The 26,956-nt window shown below is 41.8% G+C and overlaps 2 protein-coding genes across 2 annotated transcripts; both read right to left on the bottom strand.

Moving 5' to 3' along the window:
* Positions 1 to 1,078: 1,078 nt before the first annotated feature.
* slc35b1 (solute carrier family 35 member B1) lies at positions 1,079 to 8,804 on the bottom strand. The gene is made up of 9 exons (XM_072694259.1): positions 8,127 to 8,804; positions 6,418 to 6,521; positions 6,192 to 6,322; positions 5,907 to 5,937; positions 5,215 to 5,375; positions 4,953 to 5,079; positions 3,646 to 3,752; positions 3,140 to 3,293; positions 1,079 to 2,016 (listed from the first exon to the last, which is right to left on the bottom strand). Exons 1-9 carry the CDS (start codon positions 8,246 to 8,248, stop codon positions 1,964 to 1,966), a joined length of 990 nt encoding a protein of 329 aa, XP_072550360.1. The 5' UTR covers positions 8,249 to 8,804; the 3' UTR covers positions 1,079 to 1,963.
* Positions 8,805 to 9,559: 755 nt separating this feature from the next.
* fam117aa (family with sequence similarity 117 member Aa) lies at positions 9,560 to 25,452 on the bottom strand. Its single transcript, XM_072693637.1, has 8 exons — positions 25,053 to 25,452; positions 22,132 to 22,280; positions 17,431 to 17,526; positions 16,743 to 16,856; positions 15,533 to 15,649; positions 14,679 to 14,805; positions 13,536 to 13,689; positions 9,560 to 12,479 (listed from the first exon to the last, which is right to left on the bottom strand). Exons 1-8 carry the CDS (start codon positions 25,177 to 25,179, stop codon positions 12,224 to 12,226), a joined length of 1,140 nt encoding a protein of 379 aa, XP_072549738.1. The 5' UTR covers positions 25,180 to 25,452; the 3' UTR covers positions 9,560 to 12,223.
* Positions 25,453 to 26,956: the final 1,504 nt, after the last annotated feature.

Below are 26,956 nucleotides of genomic sequence, written 5' to 3'. Positions count from 1 at the left end.
TTGTATTGACTTTATTGTTCCCGCCCCCAACAGTTCTGACCAATAAGCGGAGGGAACGCGCTCACGTGGGTTGACTGTGTAACGCATGTTGGTGCGCTTGGATTTTTCCCTGTGTGAAAACAAACCTAAGCAAGGGGAAAATGCTCCTGGTTCAAAAACTGATCTTGACTGGAGCAAACGAACTATAGGTGTGAATGATCTAATTTGCAGTGCTTCCAGTGAAAGATCGCTTAAAAGTACTTTACAACAATGAGTATCAGCTGGTTTTTAATGTTTCAGCATCATACCCCTAACAGATTATGTGAATTATACCCAAATAATAGATATTTAAATACATAAATATAGATATTTAATGGGCATGTTCTGTAATTGGGAAAGTCTACCAACCACCAAAAAAAGCTATGTCCTTCCGAAGGCCTGAAGCTGGAATTAAACAGGGTGCAGTGTTTGGCGGCTGGATTTGGACTGAATGGAGCACAACGCCTAAAGATTAGAGAATGTTCAGAGCTGAAGTGCTCTAGAGCAAAGTACCTAACCCCCAATCGCTTCCTAGATGCTGAGGTGGCTGCCCACTACTCCAGGTGTACATTCTCACTGCCCTAACTGCTAGCATTATTGTGTGCTCAATGCCACGGAGTGGTTACATGCAGAGATTGAAGGAAGTGTAGTACTTCTCTGTCATCATATTTTAGGGATTTGGAGTCACTAATCTCTTTTGGAGAACTATTTCAGCACATCTGTATGTGATTTTGGATGCAGTTAAAGAGCCTGTCTGAAATTATGTAATGCAGCACGGACGTTGAGAAAAGATGCACATATTGGGTTCATTTACATCCAAGTTCTAAGTTTAATGTCATCTGGTCGGGTGTTTCTCTCTCTGGACAGATGGACAGCATGGTGTCGCTGGCAGAGTCCGACACCGTGTTTGGCGGCTGTTTATATACAACAGCTGGTCAACAGAAACCCCCAGCAGCCTGACTGAGTCCCTTTCAGTTTAACATCCATTACAGTTCCAACTGGAGTTCAGGAAAAAAAAAGAAAAGGAAATAAAATAAAATGAGACACATACCCAGGCAGATTGTTCCGAAACTGGTTTCTTTTTCTCTAAAATGTATGAAGGAAAATGACAGTAATTTTCCCAGACAGTAAACAAGACAGACATGAATGCAAACAGGAAAACGTGCTCCATGTCTTACATGAAAGATTTTCGGTCGGAATGAATTTCATCAGGAATATAATCTGGATGAGTGTGGTTTGTGCGTACCCGGAGCAACGCATTTGCACAGTGGACATAATGGAAAGCCAGCTGTAGGTCTTGGATGGAGTGTGTACACACACACACCTACAACCATCCAAACACATTCACACTCAAACACAAATTTTACAGTTGTGAAAACAAAGGCTTTCCAAAACATTAATTGAGGACACTTGACAAACCACAAATGAGGTATTGGACAGATTCCAGAGCAGAATCCTAAAACTGGGTCGGGGTTTAATTTGATATGACTGGTCAAACCTGGGAAACACACATGCAAACAGTTGCAAGTGTGCACTGCGTTCTCACAATGCTCATTTCTTCTGGCTCTAGGATTCCTGGGTAGTGTAGTTCTAAGCTGGAGTATGTGCAATATTCTGACTACTCCACACAAGGAACCTTCTGTCCCTTTAGTTTCTAGTATTTAAAAGACGTAGTCCTGGCCACTGTGCGCATGTCTGATGAGTGGATATTAGCACTTGGCTGTAGAGACCCTGTTTAACAAGGGTAATAGATAAGTCCAGTATTCAATGCCATAAAAATAAGTCTATATAAATGCCTAAGATTTAGCCACTGATGGAAATAGTGCACTGACGAACAGATGCTTAAGTTTACTGTCCATGAGTTCAACACACACTCAGGTGTGTGTGCACACAAACACACACACACACTCACACATTGGCTACACTCAGGCATTCTCTTTGTGCTTTAGTGTGTAGTCTTCTTGGGTGCTTTTCCAAACTTAGCATCAAGCCCCAAACCTAAAAGACAGAGAAATAAAAAAAGGAAGAGATCAATACAACATCCATCCACAGCGTTCAGCCTGTATGAAAAGCACCTCAGATTAAAGCCACAGTTTGGCCAAAATCTCCCGTCACCCTAAATGCAGTCAATCAGTCAAGACATGTTCAGCGTCTGACCTATGCCTCTTTATTTTTGCACTGAGCGGAAAGCCACCAGGTTAGCATTATGAACTGTAGGTCATCACATCCCTTAGTAAAGAGGCCCCAGAACAGAAACTGTATTTACTATATAGACAGAAGTATTGGGACCCCCGCTTATTCACTGTTAGAGAATGCCTAATGATTTCCACGAATTATTAAAAACATTAAAAAATCCGACCACAAATGACTGCCAAAACGCAGAGTTGTTCAGACCTGGCATTTTAAATGCACTGTTGCCGCCAAAGAAGGGTCATGGAGCACATTAATAATTATTTAACCAAGGTGAGACACATTTGCTTGCGCACAAGCCACGAGTATTACCTTTAACCATTAGTGCGTTACTGCAGCATGCTCAGCTGACTCGTGTGGATGGTGGACGATGTGGTCTCACAGGTTATTATGTATTTACTGGCTGGGGCAGTAACAAGGTTGATGCGGATGGTGCTTTGCTGTCGAGGCGCTTTGGTGCAGCAGTAAAACACTTATTTCAATGTTAAATACTGGCTGGAAAGAAAAGGGTTCTCTATGATCCAGATTCACTGGTAAAGACTGATCCTAGATTAGCAGTCTTAGAAGAAGCTGAATATGACCCTCCATAAAGCTACTGCACAGCCTATACACACACACACACACACACACACACACACACACACACACACACACACACACACACACACACACAAAATGGGATTAGAAACTAACCTAAGCCCTTAAACCTGCAGCTAGCAGAGCGAGAGAGCAAGAGAGAGCGCAAGAGAGAGACTGCAGACAGCTCATTACTGGGAAAGAAAAAGAGGCACAAATAGGGCCTGATTTAAAAAGCCACTGAAAGATAAGGGAAAGGTGGAAACCCAGCTCAGCTCAAGAAAAGGTTTCTTTCATAATACTGTCAAACAGAACCAGACCAAAAGTAGAGGAGAGAAAAAAAAAAGCTACTCACCCAAGAAGACAAGGATGGTTCCTATCCACTGCATGTGGCTGATTACGTTTCCGAATAGCAGCACCGAGCCCAGGATGGTGAAGAACTTCCGCGTCGTTGTGACAATAGAGCAGGTCAGAGGTCCAAAATACACAACCGTCATGAAGATGAAAGTCTGACAGAAAATTGGGGAAAAAGGACACTGTTACTAAGACGACACATTATTAACTATATTCATATTCATATATTGCATACAGTTTACAGTGCATGACACACGAGACAAACTGAGAGAAAGAGACAATCTGAGAGACAGAAGAGATGTAGATAGGGAGACAGACAAGCAGAAAGACAGATGTAGGTAGAAAGAGAGACACTGATAGACAGATAGATAGATGTAGACAGAGAGACAGACACAAACATAGATGTAGGTAGAGACAGACAGACAGGTAGAGAGACGGACAAAGAGATAGACGGACAGATGGAGAGACAGAAACACAGAGGAGACAGACTTGATGGATCTAAAGTACCTGTCCTAGAGCGCTGGTGAGGCCAAAGAGCATGATGTTGTAGATGACGCTGGGGTAGCGATCAGCAAAACTCAAAAACTCCCACACCTCACCTGTCCACAACACAGCTGGAGGAGGAGACACAGACACTATTTAAGGGTCTAAAGTCTCTACAGTCTACAGTCTGAAGCCCCAAGCACATAGCATTCATTGCAGGTTATTTAAGTTACTGGAACCTCGCTAACATGAACAACAAATATTGTGGTGAGACATGATGATCACTGTAATGTTTAAAATGTCTGGCTTGGCATTATAAATGGAAAACTCAGCACTTTTCATTTGTTTATTTGTCCCAATTTATACAGTATTCTGAATACGCTGCTTCCTCCACTTGTATTCAATTTATTATCCTGCAAGCAAAGCAACTCTTTTCCATTCAGGCTGTGTGGTGCGAAGTCTCTTTTTAAAAACTTTATTAAACAGGGGCAGTCACACCGAGATCGCCATCTCTTTTTTTCCCCATGAGTGTGTGATGAGATTAAAGTGCGAGGAGCTGAAAGATTAAAAGCGCGTGGCTGAACAGATGCCTCTCAAGCCCTGCCGAGACCGTCTGACCAGCTGCCTAACACCAGCGGGGCTGCTCTCTTTAACACCGCCTTCAACACGACCCACACATCACTACAGCTACAAATACGCTGGAGCAATAGCTCCCCCTCCTGGAGAACAAAAGTGATGGCAGGTTTGAGGCCAACCAGACACCTGAAAAAGAACATCTCAAAGTAGGGGTGGGCGATATGGCATTTCTTTTTTTTTTGGTAACAATACTTAGACATTTTCATGATACACATTATCACATTCTTTTTAAACACAGACAAAATGCCCCAGTAAGCCATTTTTTAAGAAACTGCTAGTAAAAACAGGTTTTTACACTGAGCTTTTTTTCTGGACCCAGGTCAGCTTGCTCTATGAGCTTGTTTGGTCAAGTGTGATAGCTGCTTTTGAGCCCAGGAGCAGCCCAGGGCACATATCTCTGGTTCTCTTGAAATTGGTGGTCTGTGGTTTGCTTCTAGTGAACTTGCTGCGGCCCACCGCAAGTGTGAAAGCTATCCGCTCTTGGTGCCACAAGTGGGGTTGCATGATTGGTTCATTTTTATCACCGGACTGCTTCAACTTCTCACATGCATGGCTTAAAACCAAGAACCTAGGCCTTACTATTTTGCAAATATGCATGCAGAAATTGCACAATCCATGTCAGTGGTGCTAATGTCATGGGTGACTGGTGTATTTCTACAATGCTAAACATTTTCTGCTGTGTTGCAGGGACATACCCATGCCCAACACAAGTGTGGACCACAAGTTCACGTTCAGCATCATATGATTGGCTCCTGTCTGGAAACGCGCCCTCATATGATCCTGAGCCACACCAGTCAGACCATCCAGGGTCAGAGACAGACCCTGCAAAGAAAACACAAAACAGGTGACACACAAAAAGAGGGTAACAGACACAGATCTAGTAGCTTCCTCACTCTGATGGGTGGTGAGTTGTTTTTCTCCATAAAGGGTAAAAAGCTGAAAGGAAATCGTGCTAACCAGCAGCATCTCTCCAAAGCCGAAAACATGTTCATCTGATGAGGTGGAGCCCTTATTGGGTTTGTAGAGGAAAAGTGCCACACCAGTGACAATCAGAAGAACACACAGATACTTGGCCATGGGGTACTTCTTCCTCAGAATGGTCACTCCCAAGATCATCACTACAGAACCAAAAGCACAGAGACATTACAGCAGCATTATGTGAGAATGGGCATTTCTTGCTCCTGGGCTCCCCCTACAGCAAGTAAGTGCAATTCATGCTTTAGGCCACCCCTAACGGACATACTTTACACATGCATTTCTGGCCAAGCTGAGAGATACAGAACTGTCAGTGAAAGTGAAAATAAAATTACAGGATTTTACACAAATATATACATATGGTTAAGCAGCGTTACACAGCTCTATCCTGCCCGCTTTACCAGAGATACATACGGTGGTTGCTTATTTGCAGAGCCCAGCGTAGCAATGACAGAGCTGATATTTTCCCTACTACAGCCAGTGAAGCATCAACATGGTTCTTAAGCTGTCATTTTAAGGTGAAAATGCTACATAAATGTTGCTCCACAGATAATGTGTATTAAAATACGGTGTGTCAGTGTGTGCAACTGACAAAAATAATCAATGTTGTGAATAGGTTTATACCCCTGTGTAAGTATGTGTTTGTGTAGAAGACTGCAGAACAGCTCTCTTACCTGGGATAGGTTTACAGGACTTCCCCAACACCTTAAAGAAAACAAGAGAAATTACAGATTTACAGACATGAAAACAACATTAACAACAACAACAACAACCCATGTATCTATGGCTAAGGCTGTGCTTACCTTACAATGGCTTCTGCTCACTTTACAATTTTCCTTTTTAAAAAAGAACTTTCATATGTTGATCCTAATTCAGATACGCACTGACCATAAGTGTGGTCAAATGAAGAGAAATCACAGAGACAGAGAGACAGACAGAGAGACAGACAGAGAACTGACCTGTGTGGGGTAGTTGACATACTGCAGAGCAGAGTTGCTGGACACCATAGCCCCCAGATAAGACACCGCACACACGCCATAGAGCCAGCTCCGCGTGTGGTCCGGCCTAGAGCCCTCAAAAAACTGGATTACTGTTTAGGGACAAAAGGACACAGGGAAAAGTTTGAGAATGAGTACAAATGAGAACAACTTGGGAGGTGAATGGTAATATGAAAAGATGACTCACGGATTCGAGCGAAGACAGCATTGATGATACACTGGATAAAGACAAGAGTGGTGGCGTAATGAAACTTCTCCTTTTTCTCCCCCTGGCTGTAGTTTCCTCGTGTGCTGAAACACAAATAAAGGGTTAGAGACTGATACTTATCCAAGAATGGTTAACCTTACCCAAGCTTTAAAAACAGCAACTAACTGTGCCTAGTGTCTAACTAACTAGTGTCTAACTAACTAGTGTCATTAGCACTCTTCTTTAACCTCAGGCAATGAAACAGCAGGTTTAATTCACACAAATAATTCAATGCACATGTAACAGTAGTTTTCCAGGTACCCTTCACAGTATAATGTGAGCAAGCTAGACAGATCTAAAATTGGAGCCTAGACATGTACAGCACAAAGGGCACTCTGCTTGGATTTTGAAATAAGATACCACCGTGGCAGTAATGTAGGCCTATTGCAAGTGCCACCTCATTCAGCATAGTACAACCGTGTGTATTATACTGAAGGGGAATATGAAGTGCCCTAACGGTCATAGTTGAGCGAAAAACAATACTTTATCTCGCATCATCTGATGGTTTCAGTTTTGAGACAACCAGCATGTAAGCAAGTCCCCTTTATGAAACTCCATCCAACTGAAGTTGCCTTACGTTCATTAACCATGGCCACACGTGTATCACTAAATCACAGACTACTAGGATACTAGTTTCTAAGCAAACTGGGCCAGTGTTGGGTATTTAAAGAATTCACTGCTTTAACCACATTTTTCTCTAGTGGAGTCCCCAGTCCAAGTCCTATTAAGACCGAGTAAAATTACAGTCCCTGGAGGGCTTCAAAGAGACCGCATCTCTGCCTAAAGCAGGGATTTTTTTAATTTCCCGTTCTGAAAGACCACCGTCCAGAAAAGTCTGGTGATTTCCCTGCTCAAACATGCTTTCGTTGCCAGGTTCACTAGGTTTTTTTATTATTATTATTATTTTAGCACGGAAACCACCAAACTATTCTGGACGCTGACCTTAGACTGAGAACCCTGCATTAGACAGAGATACCCCTTTTTAATTGGAGATCTTTGGTTGGATTCATGTTCACCCAAAGGTGAAAGGGAAGCAGTTTACAAACCTCATGCTGGTGCTGATGGATCACTTCATAACTGATAAATGATCTAATGAGAAGACTGAACATCTGCTGACTGACTAAACCACCAAGCCCTAATGTTTTAGTTTGTCTTCTGGATAGAGATGAGATGAAGTTCTGGGTCCTGCTGGCATCTTACAGTACTTGCAGCCAGACAGCTGCTACAGTTAGCCACCTACCTTATGAGAGACGTGTATCGTAGTACAGTACAGTACAGAAACACTATCGGTACTGTAGCACATAATAACCTAGCTATGTTTCTCCCATTAAAAGTCCCTAAGAAGTCATTTCTAACTTGAAAGCCTTGTGGGACCATTAGAGAGAACTAGCTATGCTAGCTAGCTGCCTACTTGGCTAGCTAACATTTAGTTGACCACAGAAGCCATTGCTCCATAAGTCAGGCGGTGCTGGCTAGTGCTAGTGTAGTGCACTACACAGGGAGTAAGCAGCCATCTGAAATTCACCGTTTTAAAACAGTGACCGAAACGACCAGGTTAGTGTTACCGCCTATGAGTTGAGCTAGATAGCTAGCTAACTAACTTAGCCAGCACCGCTAACCGGTCACCAGCTGGACGCTTGGCAACTCACATCGTCTCCTGGAGAATTCCATAATAAAAGTAGCAGACGAAGACTCCGACGAAGCAGACGGCAAAGCGCACTCTCTCGTTCTGCCAGAGCGACCCTTTCACCGCGCCTTTCCCCGCAACCATAGCGTCGTCCAGTGAAGCCGGTGAGACCGGGATGGCCACAGTCGCCGATCCGCTCGGAGGAACCCGTAAGCTCGCGTCTCGCTCCACTCTACCGGCTGTGAGGAGTGCGGAAACGGAGCCGGAGTGAGATGAGCTTTAAGCGGGGATGTGGACGGGGCTTTCCCTCTGCCCTCAGCTCTGCTTACCTCCCCGTCAGATTGCTCTCTGACATATAAAACAGACCCTGTTAGTGAGGCAGCTGTGTCCAGCGCTTTAACGTGTCATGTGTCGTCTTGTAGCATCCTGGAAAAGCTGCCTTCCGCGGCGCTAGCTAGCGCTAATGTTTCATTTACAGCATCGACTCGACTTCCGCTGATTACTGAAGCTTCTCCTGACACAACAGCAAGTGAGCTGAATGTTTTTATTTTAAGCTCACAGGAGACGAGAGGAGACACAGGACCAGGGCTAGTCTAGAGAGGCTTTCAAACATGCCTGCTTCTCGAACTAGCTACAGTGCTTAAGCTAATGCTGGGCCTGTAGTCGATGTTCCCGTCCCCGTCCCCCCGTCTGGCTGGGACTGCCGCACCCTTTAGGGTGGAACGGATAATTAGGAGCAATCTTGAACGGTGTGTGGGAGTTTGACAGTACACAGTAGTGCAGACTGGCCTGTCATTATAGTTAGCTCCTGAGACCAGGGCGTTATTTCAGCCTCAGCCCTCCGATGCTGTAATTCAGGAATCATTTCAGGTTCTAGACATATTAATACTATTATTATTAATATTACGTCAAGTACGTGAAACCCAGAGGCAGAAATGACTCTGAAACTACTTCTTTTGACATAGTCTTCATTTTCGAAGAAATATTATAACTTTATACCCCCAAAAGAGTCACAGCTGCTGTTGGGCATTAGACTAAGCCGGCTACGTGAAGATCGAGCGGGCCTTTCTGAATACAGCGCGCGGAGAGGTTTTACGTCTTGGTATGTGGAGGACCGCGATTGGTCCAAATAAGCGAAACAGGCTTGACTCGGACCAATAAGAACGCCTGGATCAGAATGAAGGCGTGGCCTCTAGTTCCAAAGCATAACTACACGTGTCAAGTAAAAAAGCCAGCCGCTTACCAACAGCAGCACTGGCTGTAATCACTAATAACAGGCTGTGCTGCTGAATAACCCGGGTTTATATGCAGTTTTCCTCTTTAGCATTTAACATTAATCACCCACAAATTGCAACATCGTACAGCAGAACACCCTGTCAAAATAATTTAAAATAACAAGTAAAACAGTGATCATACATACTTTGCTTTGTATATATCTTTTATGTCATCCAACAACATAAACCAAGGGCATAAAAATAACTTTTCCAATCTGCAGCAGTCTAATCTGGAAAGAAAAGAGGTCAGATACACTGCTCGGCAATAAGCCGATAATCAAACATGAAAAAATTAAGCCACAACAAAAGGTGACTGTACAAAGAAACCTTTCAGAGAACAAACAAAAAAAAGAAACATTCAAGGAAACCCTTTTCACAACTATTAACGAGACACTAGTATAAGTATTCATTTGCACTCTTAAAATGTCAGGTGCCACAATTTCAGAACCACATTGGTTACATAAAGAACCATGTTTGTGATAATAATAATTTGTAAATCACTTGATGTAAAGGTTCTTCATGGAACCAAAAGTGGTTCTTCTATAACATTGCTCTAACAACCCTGTAGCACCTTTATTCTTAAGAATGTACAATTCCTTCCAACAGGAACTGAACTGAGCCGGACAATTTGTTGAACTGAGAAATCTTTAACAAATCTGGTTAAAAATATCCTGAGATTCTGGGATACGGACAGGTTTTAAGAAGAACATGGCACCAGAGCTTGAATCATTCGTCTGCTTTGTGTAAAATGGTACTTTGTCTCAATAGCATTAAATACTTATACAATCACTCTATATACTGCTTGTGTCTGTAGTGGTCTGTAGCAGTATACTAATGCAACAAATGGCACATTTTCTGTTTTTACTCTCCCATTCTATAAATCAATGTGAGATTAAATGAGCTAATGGTCAGATGTTTTAAGATTTTAACCAAGTTGAAAGAAAAAGAAAACAGTGACTCCAACATACAGAGCAATAAACATAAACCTGAACTGCAACTGGCTGTTTTTAGTGCTATGCTACAACAAGTACTACACAATACATGTACAAATGCACAGGGCTTCAGACATTGTCTGTCATATCTAGAAAATCTACATGCAAAATGCAGACAATATTCACGTTGGATATCAAAAATAAATTCAGGAAAAAAAATGATATCAGAAATCAGTGCTTGTGAATGTCAGTACTTTGCAAAATAACTTTTCGTTCAAAGGATGTGTACATATGGCCTCCAGAGCAACCATTCGGTTGACAAAAGCCAGTTTAGGATAAAACCAACGACACTTTAATTGTGTACACAATTGTGTTTCACTTTTTAAAATGCGCACAAGTGATCGCAAATAATAAAGAAACTTTAATATAATTTAGAAAAAGTGTGTCAGCAAAACTTGTTTGGTCAACTTCAGTTTTATTATCTGACCAGTTGATCAAACGGAAAAGCACCACCCTGACATCAGCGCTAGCAGTGCGTCAAGTCAAAAACGGTTATAGTCAAATCTACTTTAAAAATAGCTGGTAATTTCTGTGGTGGTAAAAGAAACACAAAACAAAATTCTCAGCAAATATTACAGTGGATGAATGAACCCTTAGTGGGGTCTAGTCACTCTGTGTTACCACACAGCATAGTATGTTTTGCAATAGCAGTGTGCCATTCCCTTTTAAATGGAGCTAAAAGCACAAACAGGTGTGCTGGTGATCCTCACATGTCTGACACTATGGTCTGCTGCACCAATACATCAGTACATCAATAGCAGTCTCTCGGTCTTCTCTAAATGTGGTTTAAAAGTGCAGTAAGTCTATTTAGATGCACCACAGCTCAAATTCTGCATGACAATGGGGCATTTTTTTTGCTCATGTTTGACACATTGAATACTCACAATAAAATACAGTACTGTGCAATGCCATGTAGAGCTATTTATCTTCAGTAAATATTCAACACCAACAGAAAAATAAATACAAATAAACAATACACAAGCGTGTGTGTAAGGAAAGGTAGTCTCTACAGTTAACCTCTAATAGCTAGTTTACCTAATCAATTCTTCATTTAAGTAAATCAGGTGAGCTTCTGGTGAATCTGAACAAATTTATACAATTATATTCTGTATTCTAATTCTAAGTCATATCAGCATATTATGACCACCTACCTAATAGTGGGAATAACCACCCTTGGCTCGGATGACACTAGCAAGACTTTGTGGCATCTCAGAGACAGCTAACTTTGTGCAATGTTCTAGAGATGCCATAGTGAAAGTGTACATGGCATAAAAGGCGAGTGGTACAGACACACCACTGTGGCGCAGTTAACCTCTATAATGAACACCTTCCTTCAACTAATATAGTCATCTGAGCCAAGGGTGGCCATTTCCACTATTAGAGAGGTGGTCATAATATCCTGATAGGATTGTGTATAGTGTTTTTACACACAAAACACAAATACAAATATAGCTTTTAAACAATTCTTGTCACTGTCTAAGGCGCTTTGCACAGTACTGTACGTTTGGACCATTCACATGTCAAAGGGGATTTTTTTTACCTAGTGCATAAGCTAGAAAAGCTTATCACACACAAAAAAGAAAAAAAAGTTTTGAGTGTTTGTCCTGAGAGTGACCGTGTTTTTTCTGCAGTCATTTGGTGAGAGATTGTCTTTCTTCTTTTTCTCCTGATTTCCCTCATAGCTGAAAACGTAACACTCATTCTTCAGTCAATTCTTTGAAATAAGAAAATGGCCCATAGAAAAAAAGCCACAATCCAATACCCTTGTGTTTGTCAGTTCCCTCCTTGCATTCCCATTTCCTGTACCTTTTAAATGGCTGGTTTACAGTTAGTGGTGGTAGTTAGAGTCCTTTTTAAAAAGTGGTAGAGTCTGGGAGGTACGTGTTGTTGCCTACTGTATGTGTGGATGTCTGACAGGAGGCGGAGCTTAGGCCTGAGCAGCCAGTGACAGGTGAGACTGACAGGCCACGGAACAGCAAGTCCATGGAAGGAAGGAGGGGCTTAAGCAGGCTGACGGGACAGAAGGCTGAGCCTCCGTGAGGAGTAAAGTTGACTTTGTTGGGGTCGGGGCAGGATGGCTGAACGGGGCGATCGCCATGGCAGGGAGAACTAGAAGGGGGGTAGAAGGAAGACAAAAGAGGCAGGTTATGAGTTTATCAACAGAGCAAACTGCATATGTACACTACAGACAGGCACCAGTTTTGTAAAAATAAACAGAAACAGTTAATAAACTGTTATATACTGTTCATAATAGTTTATTTTGTTTATTGAGAAGCATACTGTAATTATCCTACAATATTTCAAGAGCTTGTTTAGAAGACCTTCTGTCTATACTCTGCGTTCATGTCATTCATCTTTGTGCATGCCCTGTGAAAGCTTACAGATGGATGGAAGAAAGTCATACCACTGGAAATTGTGGGGGCAGTGTAGCCAATAGTGTAGCCAGTAGCCAAAAGCAAAACACAACCTTTAGACCACTTTTATGAAAGTTTACACTGCTGACTCTTTTGTGTTTTATGTAATAAGTACATTATCACAACCTCCTCCACCGCCACCATGTTTGTTGTTGTCAGAGACCTATGGCACTGAACTGCACTCTAGTGGATGCATTGCTTCTCATCTATGCCAATGTAAAGGACGAGTAAAAGTAGTGTGGGCTGTATTGGTTACAGCATTTGAAATTTACATATTCATGTTTGCAAAGGGGAGTATAAATGAGCCTCAAGTCTTGCCTGGCATTTGTTGGTGTAATGTAAGAATTCATGATTGCCACATGCTGCACACTAGTTTTGCACACAAACAGTACCCAAGCAGAATGAAGCAGGCTATTTCAAACCCAGCCTGGTTCCTAATATGTTCCAGGTGACATGTGATTGCAGCCATAATCATATCTGCCTGATTCCCATGTTCTGATGCCCCTCAAGGCTTGATTTACTGTATCAGATGTGTTTATTAAGAATTTATCAATTAAAAACTGATCAATATAATATCTGTTAAAGCGTAACTCTGTATTTTGCTAACTTTGTTGTTAGTTAAAGAAGTTGTGAACACACAATGTGTTTCAGTGTTGGCAAACTGACTTTACCACTTGCTCCCATACTTTGGACCTGTAGTGTTTTCTCTGTAATCTCTGTGATATTTCTGTACATGCATCTGTGTACTCACAATGCCTCCTCACACACGCGCACTCTCTCACAGCCCTCTGGTGGCTCCCTCTGGAAGGCGCAGGTCTTGTTGGGGCGGGGGGAGGAGGAGGGCGCTTCAGCCACATAGAGAGGAGGAGAGGGAGAGGTGTCCAGCGGGCCACACACCACCATATCTAACACACAAAAATGTTTTTGTTAATACTACACATACACATCAAAGGTTTCTCTACAGCAGAGGTCTTCAAATCCAGTACTGGATGGATGGTGTCCGGAACAGCTTGGTGCTTTCCCTGCTCAAACACAGCCACTAAAGCCAGCAATTAACAGTGGAGTTAAAACAGGCGTGTCTGAGCAGGGAAATCACCAAACTGTCCTGTACACCGGCCATCCAAGACCTGAACTGAAGAAGCAGAGGTATATGTAGCAAACAGTGCAGAAGCCGACAGATGCCTCACTGGTGGGAGCTGTACATGTCGACACTAATTAATAATTTAATATTAAGACACAGACCCGGAGTGGTGAGTAGCCCAGTGCCCAGTAAGCAACTGTGTTTTAGGTGCTTTGCTCAAGGGCTTCTTTGCTGTGAGGGAGGATAATGTGTCATACTTTCATTCCCCTGCCTTTCTACTTCCTGCCAAAGGATCAAAATAGGAGACCTGATCTCAAGACCACTTCTCTAACTTTTAGATGCCAAGCTTAAAAGGGACACAGCTGCCTCCTCAAATCCTAAAATGTGTGCATTTTCGCTTTAATCGTGCAGAACTTTACATTACCCTCACTATGTTTGTCCAAAATCTCCACTGTATATGTATATTTACATTTATACCACCTGTATTATGCAGACATGTCTGACTTCTATAGCAGAGCAAAGTTTATAAAAAAATAGGATGCCAGTTACAGCTGATGTTACCTGTATCCTAGGGCCAATTTATGCTTCTGCGTCAAATCTATGCCATAGCTGTATACCCTTTGTACCCCACATTGGTTCACTAGCATCGAATTTCTGACTTCGTTGCAGAGCAGTGTAGGCCAGAAATCTGCCTTTTCTGGCTTTCATGCAAATCTTGGCTTTTCTACTTGGAGTACACACATGTTCACTATACTTACGATAAACTGTCTTTTTTATTTGTGATTTGACAGTCAACCAGCTACAGTGACTCACCAGAGTCTGTTATTGGACAGGGGGACTGTGAGGGTGAGAAGAGTCCAGGTGAAGGGTCACTCTGAGAGCCACTGCTGCACCTCTGGGCTGGAACAGGTGCTCTATGACCATCAGGGACTTCCAGAATCTAAGCATAAACCATAAATTACACACGCATACAAAGAAAATCAGCTTATGCTACTTTGTAGAGTCACATTTTCTCTCCATAGACAGACAATTCTGTTCATTTCATGCTGCTTATATACAGATAGTTATTATTGATTCACCAGTGCATGCTTAAATATACTGTGGGACATATCACAATATCGTTAGTTTAGTATGTAGCAAAGATCTTATATTTAGTATAAAATAAATTATTGTCCATATAGTTCTCTATCTTTTTGTTTAATAATTTGTTTGTCAGATTTTTCCCTTTTTTCTTCCCAATTTCCACCTGTTCATAACTCCCCCTAGCACTAGCAATGCTCCCAACACTAGGAAGGTGAGGACTTAACAAGTCTCCTCAGATACATGCAAAGCCAGCCACCACCTCTTTTTGAATTGCTGCCAATGTGGCTTGGCCAGGCAGCCAACACGATCGGAGGAAATCATCGGGTCCACAACTCCACCACAGACACCTGTGCCGACCAACATTGCTTTAAGAGCACCATCCCATGAGTACACAATGAGAGTACTGCCAATTGTGCTCTCTCAGGCACCAGGTGCTGATGGCAAGCATGGCTTGTGACCCTCCCTATAGTGGCAGTGCGCTAGACTGCTGAACCACTTGGAGCCCCCAAACTAGTTTAAGCAGCTAACATTTTATGTGCTAATGATGTGTGTGTGTGTGTGTGTGTACACATGCAAATTCCGACCTTGTGCTGTTCCTCTGGTGACTCAGAAACAAAGACCTCCTCCAGCTCCAGGTTAAGTCCCTCTACACTGCGCCGCAATCTGGGAGCCAGCCTGCTGAGGGGCAGGAGAGGTACAGTCTGCTCACACACAGACAGTAAAAAAAAAAGGAGAAAAAAAAGAGAACAGAATTAATAAGGTAGGAAAAAATACAATATTTCCAGACCATTAAAGAACAGGGTGAAGAGAGGCTAACAAAGTTTATATATTATTTTAAATATTCAGCTGTGGAGTTGTTGGGTGTTGAAACTTAAATGTATACAATTCAGTCATGCAATCTCTGTAGTCAAAATTGGCAGTTACCCTCTTTAAATGTCACGGGATGCCATCTTTGTTACAAGTCTATTTGTGAGGTTTCTGCCATGCTAAATCTGCCCTAGTCAACTGTAAGTGCTGTTTTTGTAAAACGGAAGCATCTATGAGCAGATCCAACATGCAACCTCACAGAACAGGGCCACAAAGTTACATACAGTGCAAAAATTGCCTGCCCTCTGACAGTTCCAAAGTGCCTGGAATAAATATCAGCACAACAACTGTGTGTCTGGACCGTCATTAAACAGGTTTCTCTGGCGAAGCATGCTTGTAAGTGTGAATGTCAGGGGTCCAAATACTTTTGGCCTTTAAAGTAAATCAGGTGAGCTGCTGATGGAAATAAACAAATCCATACAGTGGTAGAAGTGCTTAAGAACGTCTCAGCCCTCATCTTGACAATTGTTCTAATTGAATAATAGAACTATTAATAATGTTAGTATTAAAATTTTATTTAAAACTGAACAGTGGTAAAATATCAGCCAATGCATTTGTTTTCCATACGGTATGGAAAAGAAAGAGCTCCTTGTGAATGTTAACTTGTTGCTGACGTGTGCATGTGTGTGTACACAATATTAATAACAGTGGCTCAGTGATGCCATCTGCTAAGATAAGCCAGGCTCTATTTAAATCTCTGTTGCTATATGAATGTGGAACTGCTGCTTTTCTGAACATCATGCCACAGAGCAAAGCTCACACACATCTCCTATACATATGCTGTCCCTGTCAACACATCATGCTTTGGAAATAAACTTAAGCCAACTAACATGCTTGCACATACACATTCATTTCTACTTACACACATAATAACGTACATGTTGAAGGCTGTGCATAGTGAGTGTGAAAGTTTCTAGGTGTTTTTACCTGTGTTCCGCCGGGTGTGTGCAAGTGAATGCTAGGTGGGGGCTGATTAGGGCGGTCATAGCCAGGAGGGGCATGTCTGGAACGCTTCTGTAGAGAGTGCCTCAGCTTAGCAACCTGTGAGAAGAGAATAAGGAGAAATGAGCATTAGACTTCATGTCTAAGGTCAACATGCTGTACTTCTAAACAATTAGGCATTTAGGTCTCAAATCAGTAAATTAAAGCAGCATTATGCAAGAATTGGCGTTTGCAAGAAGTGGCATTTCTTGCTCCTGTGCCCCCCCTACAGTCAAGAAGTATAATTCACAGTTTAAGCTTTCTCTGTAGGATATGTTTCATATGTGCATGTCTGGACATACAAATATAGAGATACAGAATCTGCATCTAAAAGTTAAAGAAGCATATAGACTGAGGTGATAGAATTATATTACAGGCTTATGCATGACTTTTTCGCCAGCACTGTCCTGCCCAAGTTACACCAGAGTTACAAAGTGCAGTGGGCAGCATGCCAAACCCAAAGTAGCAATACCAGAGACACTATTCTCCCTATTACAGGTCAGTGGAGCACAATAATGATTTGAAGCTGTTATTTAAAGGGATTTATAAATACGCTACAGTACTGATCACCCACTCTACTACAAATGCTACTAGTATGTAGTTTGAAAAGGTTAAGATACCATAAAGCACTGACCTCTCTCAGATGCTCAGCACTGCCCCATGATGCAGAGCGCTTGTGCCCTAATCCACCTCTTCTCCCCCGGGTCTCCTCAGTCCATGAACTGGGGGTCTAAGGACAAGAAAAAGGTTACATGACAAAAATGTCACATACAGCCTTTGTTGTGGTTATGAAATAGTGTTAAAATATAAAACAAAAAATATACATATACATATATATACCTCAACAAAGCATTTCTCGATTAGCTCTACCACGTATGACTGTATATGCCACAAACTTTGATAGGATCTGACAGTACATTCAGTACACATTGCATACTTCTAACAGAAGCATAGCTATGAAACATTCACCTAAAACATGAAAAAAAAAACATTTCCGAATAAGGTCAGAGTTAAACTGTGGATAAAGTTGAAGAAACACAGTTTAGGTTTTCTCACTACCAGTTTAAAATGGGTAGACATGCTTGTTTGGGTAGCCTAAGAACTACTTGCTGAACAAGTTACTGTACATGTCTAATCATGCCTGAACTGTTTACCATTGTGTGTCGGTTGCAATGCACCAGTTCACAAAGGCAGCATCCAGCAGGGCCCACATCATTTGACTAAAACCAGTAACTCATTGACTGCAGAAGTTGTTAACCTCCTTTTACCCCAGTTTTGGATGGAACTGAAAGAGGTTTCCTCACCCCAGAGACTACATTTGAATACTATACAAAGAACAAGCAAACACACCTGCTATGAACACCTGTGACATACTCACAAAAACATCTGTGCTAAGAGAAAAACACACTCTACATGCGCAACTACAGCTTCTGCCCCATTTCTGTTGCATATGTCAAGAAAAGCCGCTTGCATTTCCAACATGTAACAGGATGTGTGAGCGGCCAATTATCGTGGGCAGGTCATGATCTCAGGGTTACAACTGGTGTTTTCGCTCGTTTGCTGGCGTTTTACTGTGGTGTTACTGGCAATATTACTGGTAAACATAGATATGCCCTTCCCCTTCTGATCATCTATGTCAGCTAAATGTCAGGGGCATTCTGAGGTGGGGAAACGTCACAGCACTTGCAGAAAAACAAGATTTTGAATGCCACGACTCGAAATATTAAGCTTAATATAAAAAGTCATGAACTAACATGGAATAGATATTTTGGGCTTTGACTTTCATCGACATTTGAACCTCACTTTGAGCAAGATCTTTAACTTGATGATATAATCCATCAGGATCTCTGCAGCTGATCTGATGAAGGCCATGCTGTGGTCTGTTGTCAATTTATCCTGACAACGATAACATATGAGACTGCTCTCCATCACAGCTCCATAGAGAACTGTCTGGTGGCACTTTATCATGTCTCATTCTCATGCTCTTGACCTAACATTCTGTTACACACCAGCATGCATGCATGCACATTGACACAGACACACGCATACCGCCATGACACCCCCCGGTGCCTTCGGTTTGTAGCCACAGACCCCGGATGACACACTGGGAGGAAGTGGCTGGGGGTCTGTCAGGAAAACACTGAGCTTTTAGCGTAGCGACCGTTTAGCTGCACCGACATGAGCGTGACTCTGCTACAGCTGCATCACACTTCCTCTGCGCTCATGTATATGCGCGTGTGTTAGTAGACAGATCTTCTTCTCTTCCCCAACAAAACCTCCCAACAGGTGGTGTTCTTCGCCAGATCAGATTCGGTCTGTCACGCCTCCCTGGACAGTTTACTGGTCACCGTTTTCTCTCCGAAGGTTTCACAGCACCCCTCACCATGGGGTCCACACTGTAGGACACAGCTTCCTCCAGTGTAGCACTGTCTCATAGCAGAACCTTCCTGCGGTGCTTCATGATGAGGTCAAGTCATGTAGCTATCAGTATGCTATAAATCTGAAGTGCAAGAAATGGGTCACCCCCCAAGGCTGCTGACTGTCCTCATAAGTGGATCTAGAGAGGGTTTGGAGGTGGGACATGAAGGAGAATGCCATGCCCCCAATACTGTGCCAGTGTAACACACTGGCTTTAAACTCAACCCGCTGTCTACGCCCAGCCAACCCCCTGAGCCAGGACTTAATGAAATAAGGATACTCTGATCACAGGATCAGCATCTATAAACAGACCAGCTGTATCTGGGTCCGGATGCAGATCTGGATGACTGGGGTAAAGTTTCAGACCCTAAAAGAAGCATGAACGGGTCTGGGGGTGAGGGGGTTTCAGTTTGAGAATGTGATACAATAGAATAACTAAGAGGTGTGTGTGTGTGTGTGTGTTTCGGGTGGAGTCTAAGTTGGGAATTGTGTCAAGGGTGAGAAAGTGGTTAAGTTCATTCATCATTACATCAGTGTAACTGATTATGGGACTGTGAAAGAGTAGTTTAAATATCTGTTTACTGAAACACTGTGTATATATATGTGTGTGTGTGTGTGTGTGTGTGTGTGTGTGTGTGTGTGTGTGTGTGTGTATAAACCAGAGACTTGAGGCTAAGCGAAGACCACAGAGGTCATACAAACAAAACCTTCTTTTTCTGGTTGGCCAGTCACTGGTAGCCTGCTGAGCGGCACTGCAAGCATGAACAAACCCCTGTTCATGGGGGGCAGCGTGTGTTTCAGATACAACAGGACTGAAAGTTAACAGGGATGTTTAAAATGATGTAAAGGTTGAATTAAGAGACCCAACACCTAGGATGAGCAGCACTTTCCAAAAAGGGCTGTGCAATACAGTCAAAAGGCTCAGCATTAAATTTCCACAATCCTGATAATTACTGATAATTACTTCATGCATTACTTAATGCTCAAATTTAAGTCTGAGTAATATTTGGAACCATAAAGAGAACAAAGGGCTTCTTCTGATTGTAGTGGCTAATCCAAGTTATCCAAAAAACCCAAGCCCATTTTGACCCCCTATTGTTTGGAGATGTTTTCCTCAACCTCAGTGTTTCCAACTGTGGCTGACAGGCTAACTCCGCTAACTGCTTCCTTAGCAACGGTTGAGCTACAATTGATAAAGTAATGAAGTCCCATTTTTATTCCAACCATTTTATCTTCTGCTCAGTACGTTAGTTCAAACGTGTTGAATCTTCACAGCATAACTGAAGATTCACTGGTCACTGGTGAGAGATTGTGAGAGAGTGGGGGTACAAAAGGCATATGTTTTGGCATGTTGTCACAGTATAGTTTACATACAGTTGCCCTCAAAACTATTCAACCCCACTGCTAATTAGGTTTATTATTAGCAAAATGTACAAACTTCAGCTGTTTGCAATAAGCCTATCAAATGAGACCAATTTAAATATCTTGTCACAACAAGTATAACAAGTGCTTAATGACGACTGCAGTCAATGACCAGCACCATTATGACCTACAGCAAACGTGATGCATAGCCAGACACCAGCTTCAGGCAGCGTTCCTGAACGTTCCTCATGAGCAGTGGCCTCCAGTTCACTAATAATCCTGGGTTTGTGTGCTGTAAGCGCAAAGACTTTGTATGGGGTTCCAGTCAGGTGACTGCGATGACCACTACAGTATTTTCCAGGAATTCTGAAACCGAACCTTGGTGGACTTGGTGAGGTATGCTTGGGATCACTGTCCTGTTAGAAGGTCTAATAAAATCCAAACCTTAGCTTTCTTACAGAAGGTATGACGTTTTCTTCTAAGGTTTCCTCATATTTGATTAAATCCATCTTGCCCTCCAAACCCTATAGGTTTCCAGTGACAGAGGAAGCGAAGCAGCCCCAGAGCATCACCGAGCCACAGCCATACTTCACAGTAGGCAGGGTGTTTTTTTCAGCGTATGTTTCATTATTTCCAGTTTTGTTTCATCACTCCACATAAAATACCAAAACGTCTGTGGAGCAATTAAACTGAGTGAAACTGTATATGCTGCACCTCAAGTTCACCCAAAACACCTTCTTGCGTCCCTGCCCATGACCATCTAGTGTACTGAAGTATCAGTGGTTCAGAACACGAGCTTTACTCTTGATACTGAGGACCAGTAGGTCATTCTCATTTTATTACACCATTCATGTAAAGAAATGTGTTTGATTTCAATAATGACCATTGTGGTTTTATTGCCCAGGCCTAAAGTTCAACTAGCTAAAACCACATGAGGCCTGTCCACCAGAAAAGGACCATAAAAAAACACATTACTAACAGGACTGACTGACCAGTGCATGGGACGTCCCAGCAGGGGGTGTTCTTAAACCTTTTTAATCAGCTTCACTGAACAGAAATCCACAGTCATTTTTATGCAGCACTCCAAACCCATGTGGAACCCATTTAGTAAGAACAACAAGGCTGCTCCACCTAGCAGAGTTCTCACAAATTCCCACCATGATTGACCCTGAGCTCCTCTGAGGCGCGTTCTCTGGTTGGTAACCAGTCGGCTTGCTTTAAAAATCAAACAGATCGTCCTCTGGCGGTACAGAAATATTCCTTTTAAAGCCGCCTTTGGTGAGATCTGATTCAGTGCCCCTGGGGGTCAGATTCATCAAAGCCATTTATCCATGTTACGCTTTACTGGCATGATAAATGATTTGAAAGTTTCCCCACTTTCCTCAACCAGTCCTATAATCTCCAGATAATCTGCTCTAAGGCTACCAAGCGTTACTCTCAGAATATCTAATCCACATTTTGTCTGAACACCTTTTCCATGTGTAGCAAAGAAAGAACGACTGCTCAGTGTGGTTTTCTCTTTGAGTAACAGAATGAGAATGAATAGGTAGGTTACCTGTGTAGCTTTGTCATTGACACAGGTTGTGTTCTGACTCTCCGCCTGTTTGGGCCAGTGGCCCTGCAGGTACGGCCCAACCAGCGTGTCCAGGGAAAGAGTCCGTCGCAGGGTCGGCTTTGGGGGACGAGCCTTTGTCTTACACTCAACTGGAGGGACAGGGAAGCACATCACTGAATAAGAACTTGGAAAGGCATGCTGAGAACCTTAATGCTAGGAGACTAAACTAGAGAGGTTCAATCCGAAACCATGCGTCAGTATCGGGCTGATATAAACAGAAAAGGCTGGATTGGATATCCGGAAATCTGGGTCTCTGGAAAAATAAATTAAATTTAATCTGATCCTGCTACTATAAACAGAATATGCACTGCTAAGTATATCAGAACTGCACCACGGAAGCAATGAAGGTCATGTGATCAAGCAACCATATGATAACCACATCATATTTCTGTTATATAATCATGTGCTTGTTCTAGATGGTCATCTTAAGTGGAGAGCTAATCAAGCTATTGATATATATGAAAATCTATTTCTGAGCAGGGTTTACATTGTTCTTACCAGAAAAGTCAAACAGGCATAATGAAAAGCTGGTTAGAGAACCCGTTAAATATAAACTACAGGCTTAGGTCACACCAAGTTTCAGTTCAAATTCGAATACAGATAGACTAAACAGATACAGACAGTGGCACTTGGTTACACCCCTAGTATCAGTTTCAGTCAATACTCAAGTATTTAATATTGGTATCTGTCTCAGAACAGATAAATGTGGTATTTCTAATGCAAATAAAATATATTCTTCTTTCATAACATGTCTATTGGTTGTTTAATTAGTTAATTCAATTTGAATCACCTGACAAAATTTATCACTTTAACATAACATCTAATATTTGGTAGCCAATAAAAATAGAAAGTCAGGTCAAACGTACTGTTGAAGGATCTTTGCAAAAATGTACTGTAGTTCATTGAAAATGTGGAGTGCAGATATTGCAGAATTGTGCAGAGGTTTGAAGGCACGTATCTTAACATACAATAAGAGAGAGTTTGCTTGTAAAAACTCCAGATCACATTAGAACAGGTACAGGTAAACGTACGTACGGTAAGAATGTTTTGAAGAAAGTAGTTCTTGAGTTCAAAGAGTTCTTGTGACCTAATCTAAAAAACAAAGCTTGTGTTTTAAATTTCTCCTGGACGTCCCCAATGTAGATGGGTCCAATTCCATTACCAGCTCACCTAATTTTACATCATTAAGCACTGATTTACTAAACCAGGTGTTGGATATCTATAAATAGTACTAGACTCCCATAAGGAGAGCTCTGGAGGTGTTCTAATGAATTCAGGGTGTAAAATCACTACTTTTTGCATGAATGTTATTCAGATTTATGTTAATAATAGTGTTTTACTAAGTAAACAAATACTTACTGCCCAGAAAAGGAGCTTTTTCCATTTAGATTAGTAGGTTTTCAGAGGTGCCTAAAACATTTGTGCAGTACTGTACGTCTGCACGTTTTAGTATAACGAAGATCTGATCTTACATCAGTGTATTTAGAAATGCTTGAAAAGTATGAGGCCTGGTCTGGGTAAAAGCATGCATTGCCTGTAACAGCAAACAAAAAGTCATAAATAACTACCTATATAACTACAGGCCTTTTGGGGCCAGTGATTTGATATGCAACAACCCAGTTCACCCTCCTCAACTTTGATATGCAGCCTCCACCACAACATCCCCTACTGTCACACTGTGCCCTTATTCGCTGTGCAGCTGAAGATCATCGCCAGCAGATGTTCAACCTCAAGCGTGTGGTGTTGAGTAGGTTGCAAAACAGTGAAAAAAAACCCGGTGTACTGTTCAGCCCAGCTCAACTGATCCCCATCCCCCTTCACCTCCGTTCCCCATGAGCACAGTGAGCTGGCTACTAAAATAAACACGCGTTGGCACATGGACTTGAGTTACACACACACAGCTCGGCCACGAACAGAGCAGAAACACAACAGCTAGACGAGACTGTGTACACTGTTACATTGCACGTTGTTTTAGCAGATGGAAAATGTGACGAATCAATGAATCAAACTCTCCATTGAAGCCCTATCAATAAACATAAAGACTTCACACAACCTGAGCAAAGAAGCTAGGCCTCAGTATCTATAAGTAAGTGTGTAGTGTTAATAAGAAAGGCTAAAGAACTATTTCAAGATTGATTTTCCATACATATGTTGTTATGTCTTTAATCCAAGATTGAAATGTAGCCTCTTTTCAGGGGAGAATGTGGTCTTGGGTTTAGTTAATCTTAATGGCGTATTAGGAGAAATGTTTCAGCGTCTATTTTGAGACTTTAAGACCCCTCATATGCAAAAGAAAGGAATCAGAGGCACCTCTGATCACATTCAGCAGGGCCTAGAAGCCTTGCTGGAGAAATCAGTCTTGAGAGCTCTGTAACAGCACCCAACCCCCCAAATAGCCCTACCTTCTTGATGCATGCATGCATGAGAAGTTCTTGCTTAGGTCTCAGAGGTTTTGGGTAGTGGAGCTGCTTGCAAAAATATGCATGATATGGTGACACAGTTGAAAATGTTGCTCACTACTTTACGCTTAATGTCAACAAAGTTAGCCTATGGGCACAGCCAGGGTATTTGGGGTATTCCCAAACATCTGGAGATCCCTAATAGTTGCAACAGCATCTCTTTCACTTTCACACTCAATCTGTGGGTTCTGCACAGAGAAATGCAAAACCTCATGGTTACAACTGAGGTTAGTAAAAGTAAATATATCTAGAATACATGTTGTATTTGTCTCCATACAAATCCATCAAACGTTTAGACCAAGACACTGAAGGCTACAAGGCTTCTGGAGGACTACAGAGAGTGAGGGTATTTACACATACTTAACACACAGGTTTTAAAAGAGCCATGAGCTCTGCCCATACCTGTTGAGAGGGCATCTCTGCAGCAGCGTGGTGGTGGGGCTTTATTGTGGAGCTGAAAGGGAACAGTAGCTCTGAGAGGCTGAAGACCCTGACTTCCCCCCCGGGCCTTTCCACTCCAGCACGACATCCCAAAGCACACGAGTTGGCAGCTGTTCTCTCTCCCGGTTTGGGCTTTCACAAAGTTCACGAATCTCCAAGGTTTCAAGCTATTAATCTCTGGAGCTGCTTCAGCTAGTGAGGCTGCCTCTGTACCTCCATACAGAGAGATGTTTGAGAAGTTAATGCTAACTTAGCTCCCTCGCTAGCAGCCAGCTAATTTCTTTTGTGGAGAGGACTCTCCAGAACTTTTTTTAAGCAAACTTTAAAAAATGAAAAGCCTCCTGTTGCTGTGTTTCACGGAATATCTGTCCATATCAACCTAAACGTGACGTTACTGAAGGTACCCGCAGTCTGACCGGACTATGGTGTACTTTGTGGAGCTCGTCTACATTGTTGGTTGGCTGCCAGTTTCTTCACTGTCTGACAACAGCCAGCCGACACACTCGTGCTGGAGGGGGGCGTGTCTGCGCGCATGCTCTTGATTTGATTGGCTGCTGTAAAATACTACTTCTACCCTATTGGTCGCTGCCAGTATCGGTCGTGTAGGGGAGGGCGTTAAAATGCAGCAGGGCCCGCCCACCTTGCTAACTCTTATGTTTGGAGTTGTTAACATGGCTGTGGTTTATAAGGCTTATAAGAAAGTCCCTGTAAGAAATCCCAGATATTCCCAAATTAGTATTAGTGTTAGTTTCCAACTTTCCTCAGAAGGTATTAGGTTAGCATTTCCATTGGTCCGTTCATCATGAAATTTTGGTACAATGTAAAAAAAAAAAAAAAAAAAAAAAAAAAAAATCAGATTCATGCACAAATTTAAGGTTTTCGCATTATAGTTAATAAATAAATAATAATTCTTGGTTGATTTTCCATACATATGTTATGTATTTCATCCAAGATTGAAACGTAGTCTCTTTTCAGTGGAGAATTTAGTCTTGGGTTAAGTTAACCTGTATTAGGAGAAATGTTTCAGCATCTATTTTGAGACTTTAAGACCCCTCATATGCAAAAGAAAGGAATCAGAGGCACCTCTGATCACATTCAGCAGGGCCTAGAAGCCTTGCTGGAGAAATCAGTCTTGAGAGCTCTGTAACAGCACCCAACCCCCCAAATAGCCCTACCTTCTTGATGCATGCATGAGAAGTTCTTGCTTAGGTCTCAGAGGTTTTGGCTAGTGGTGCTGCATGCAAAAATATGCATGATATGGTGACACAGTTGGAAATGTTGCACACACACACACACACACACACACACACACATTATATATATATATATATATATATATATATATATATATATATATATATATATAAAGTAAATAAGAAACTTTAGAAATTCCAGATATTCCCATATTAGTATGCTTTCCAATGTCCTGCCATGGTGTTAGTTGTATATCGTCGCTGTTAAATAAAAAGCGTCTTTCCAAATTTTAATTTTGGAGGATTTCCATTGGTCCATTCATCATGACATTTTGACAAAATGTGAAAAAAAACAGATTCAAGTTCTATCTGAAAGTTCAACTGCTCAAATTCAAGGTTTTTGCAAAATAATAGAAGATTGAAATATATAGCCTCTTTTCAGTGAATATATATATATATATATATATATATAAATATATATATATATATACATATATATATATATATATATATATATATATATATAAATATAAATATATATATATATATATATATATATATATATATATATATACATATATACACACACACACACATGACAGAAAGACAGATCTAATATGTTGGAGTGATATAGATCTAATTTCCCATGTTTCCATGTGTTTTGTTATATTT

Source organism: Salminus brasiliensis, chromosome 12 (assembly GCF_030463535.1).
Source record: "Salminus brasiliensis chromosome 12, fSalBra1.hap2, whole genome shotgun sequence".
Taxonomy (NCBI): Eukaryota; Metazoa; Chordata; class Actinopteri; order Characiformes; family Bryconidae; genus Salminus; species Salminus brasiliensis.
Note: the sequence above shows the minus strand (reverse complement) of the source record. Positions and strands in the feature narration are given on the sequence as shown.

What these genes read in the sequence shown, in the direction of transcription:
- fam117aa (XM_072693637.1), bottom strand. Translation starts at nt 25,179, where the DNA reads ATGTCGTGCTGGAGTGGAAAGGCCCGGGGGGGAAGTCAGGGTCTTCAG. An exon ending in TCAATGACAAAGCTACACAG is followed by an intron (nt 17,527 to 22,131) that starts GTAACCTACCTA and finishes TCTTGTCCTTAG; the next exon opens with ACCCCCAGTTCATGGACTGA. An exon ending in CTGTCCAATAACAGACTCTG is followed by an intron (nt 13,690 to 14,678) that starts GTGAGTCACTGT and finishes TTTGTGTGTTAG; the next exon opens with ATATGGTGGTGTGTGGCCCG.
- slc35b1 (XM_072694259.1), bottom strand. Translation starts at nt 8,248, where the DNA reads ATGGTTGCGGGGAAAGGCGCGGTGAAAGGGTCGCTCTGGCAGAACGAG. An exon ending in GGAATTCTCCAGGAGACGAT is followed by an intron (nt 6,522 to 8,126) that starts GTGAGTTGCCAA and finishes TTTGTGTTTCAG; the next exon opens with CACACGAGGAAACTACAGCC. An exon ending in TGCTGTCTTCGCTCGAATCC is followed by an intron (nt 6,323 to 6,417) that starts GTGAGTCATCTT and finishes GTCCCTAAACAG; the next exon opens with TAATCCAGTTTTTTGAGGGC.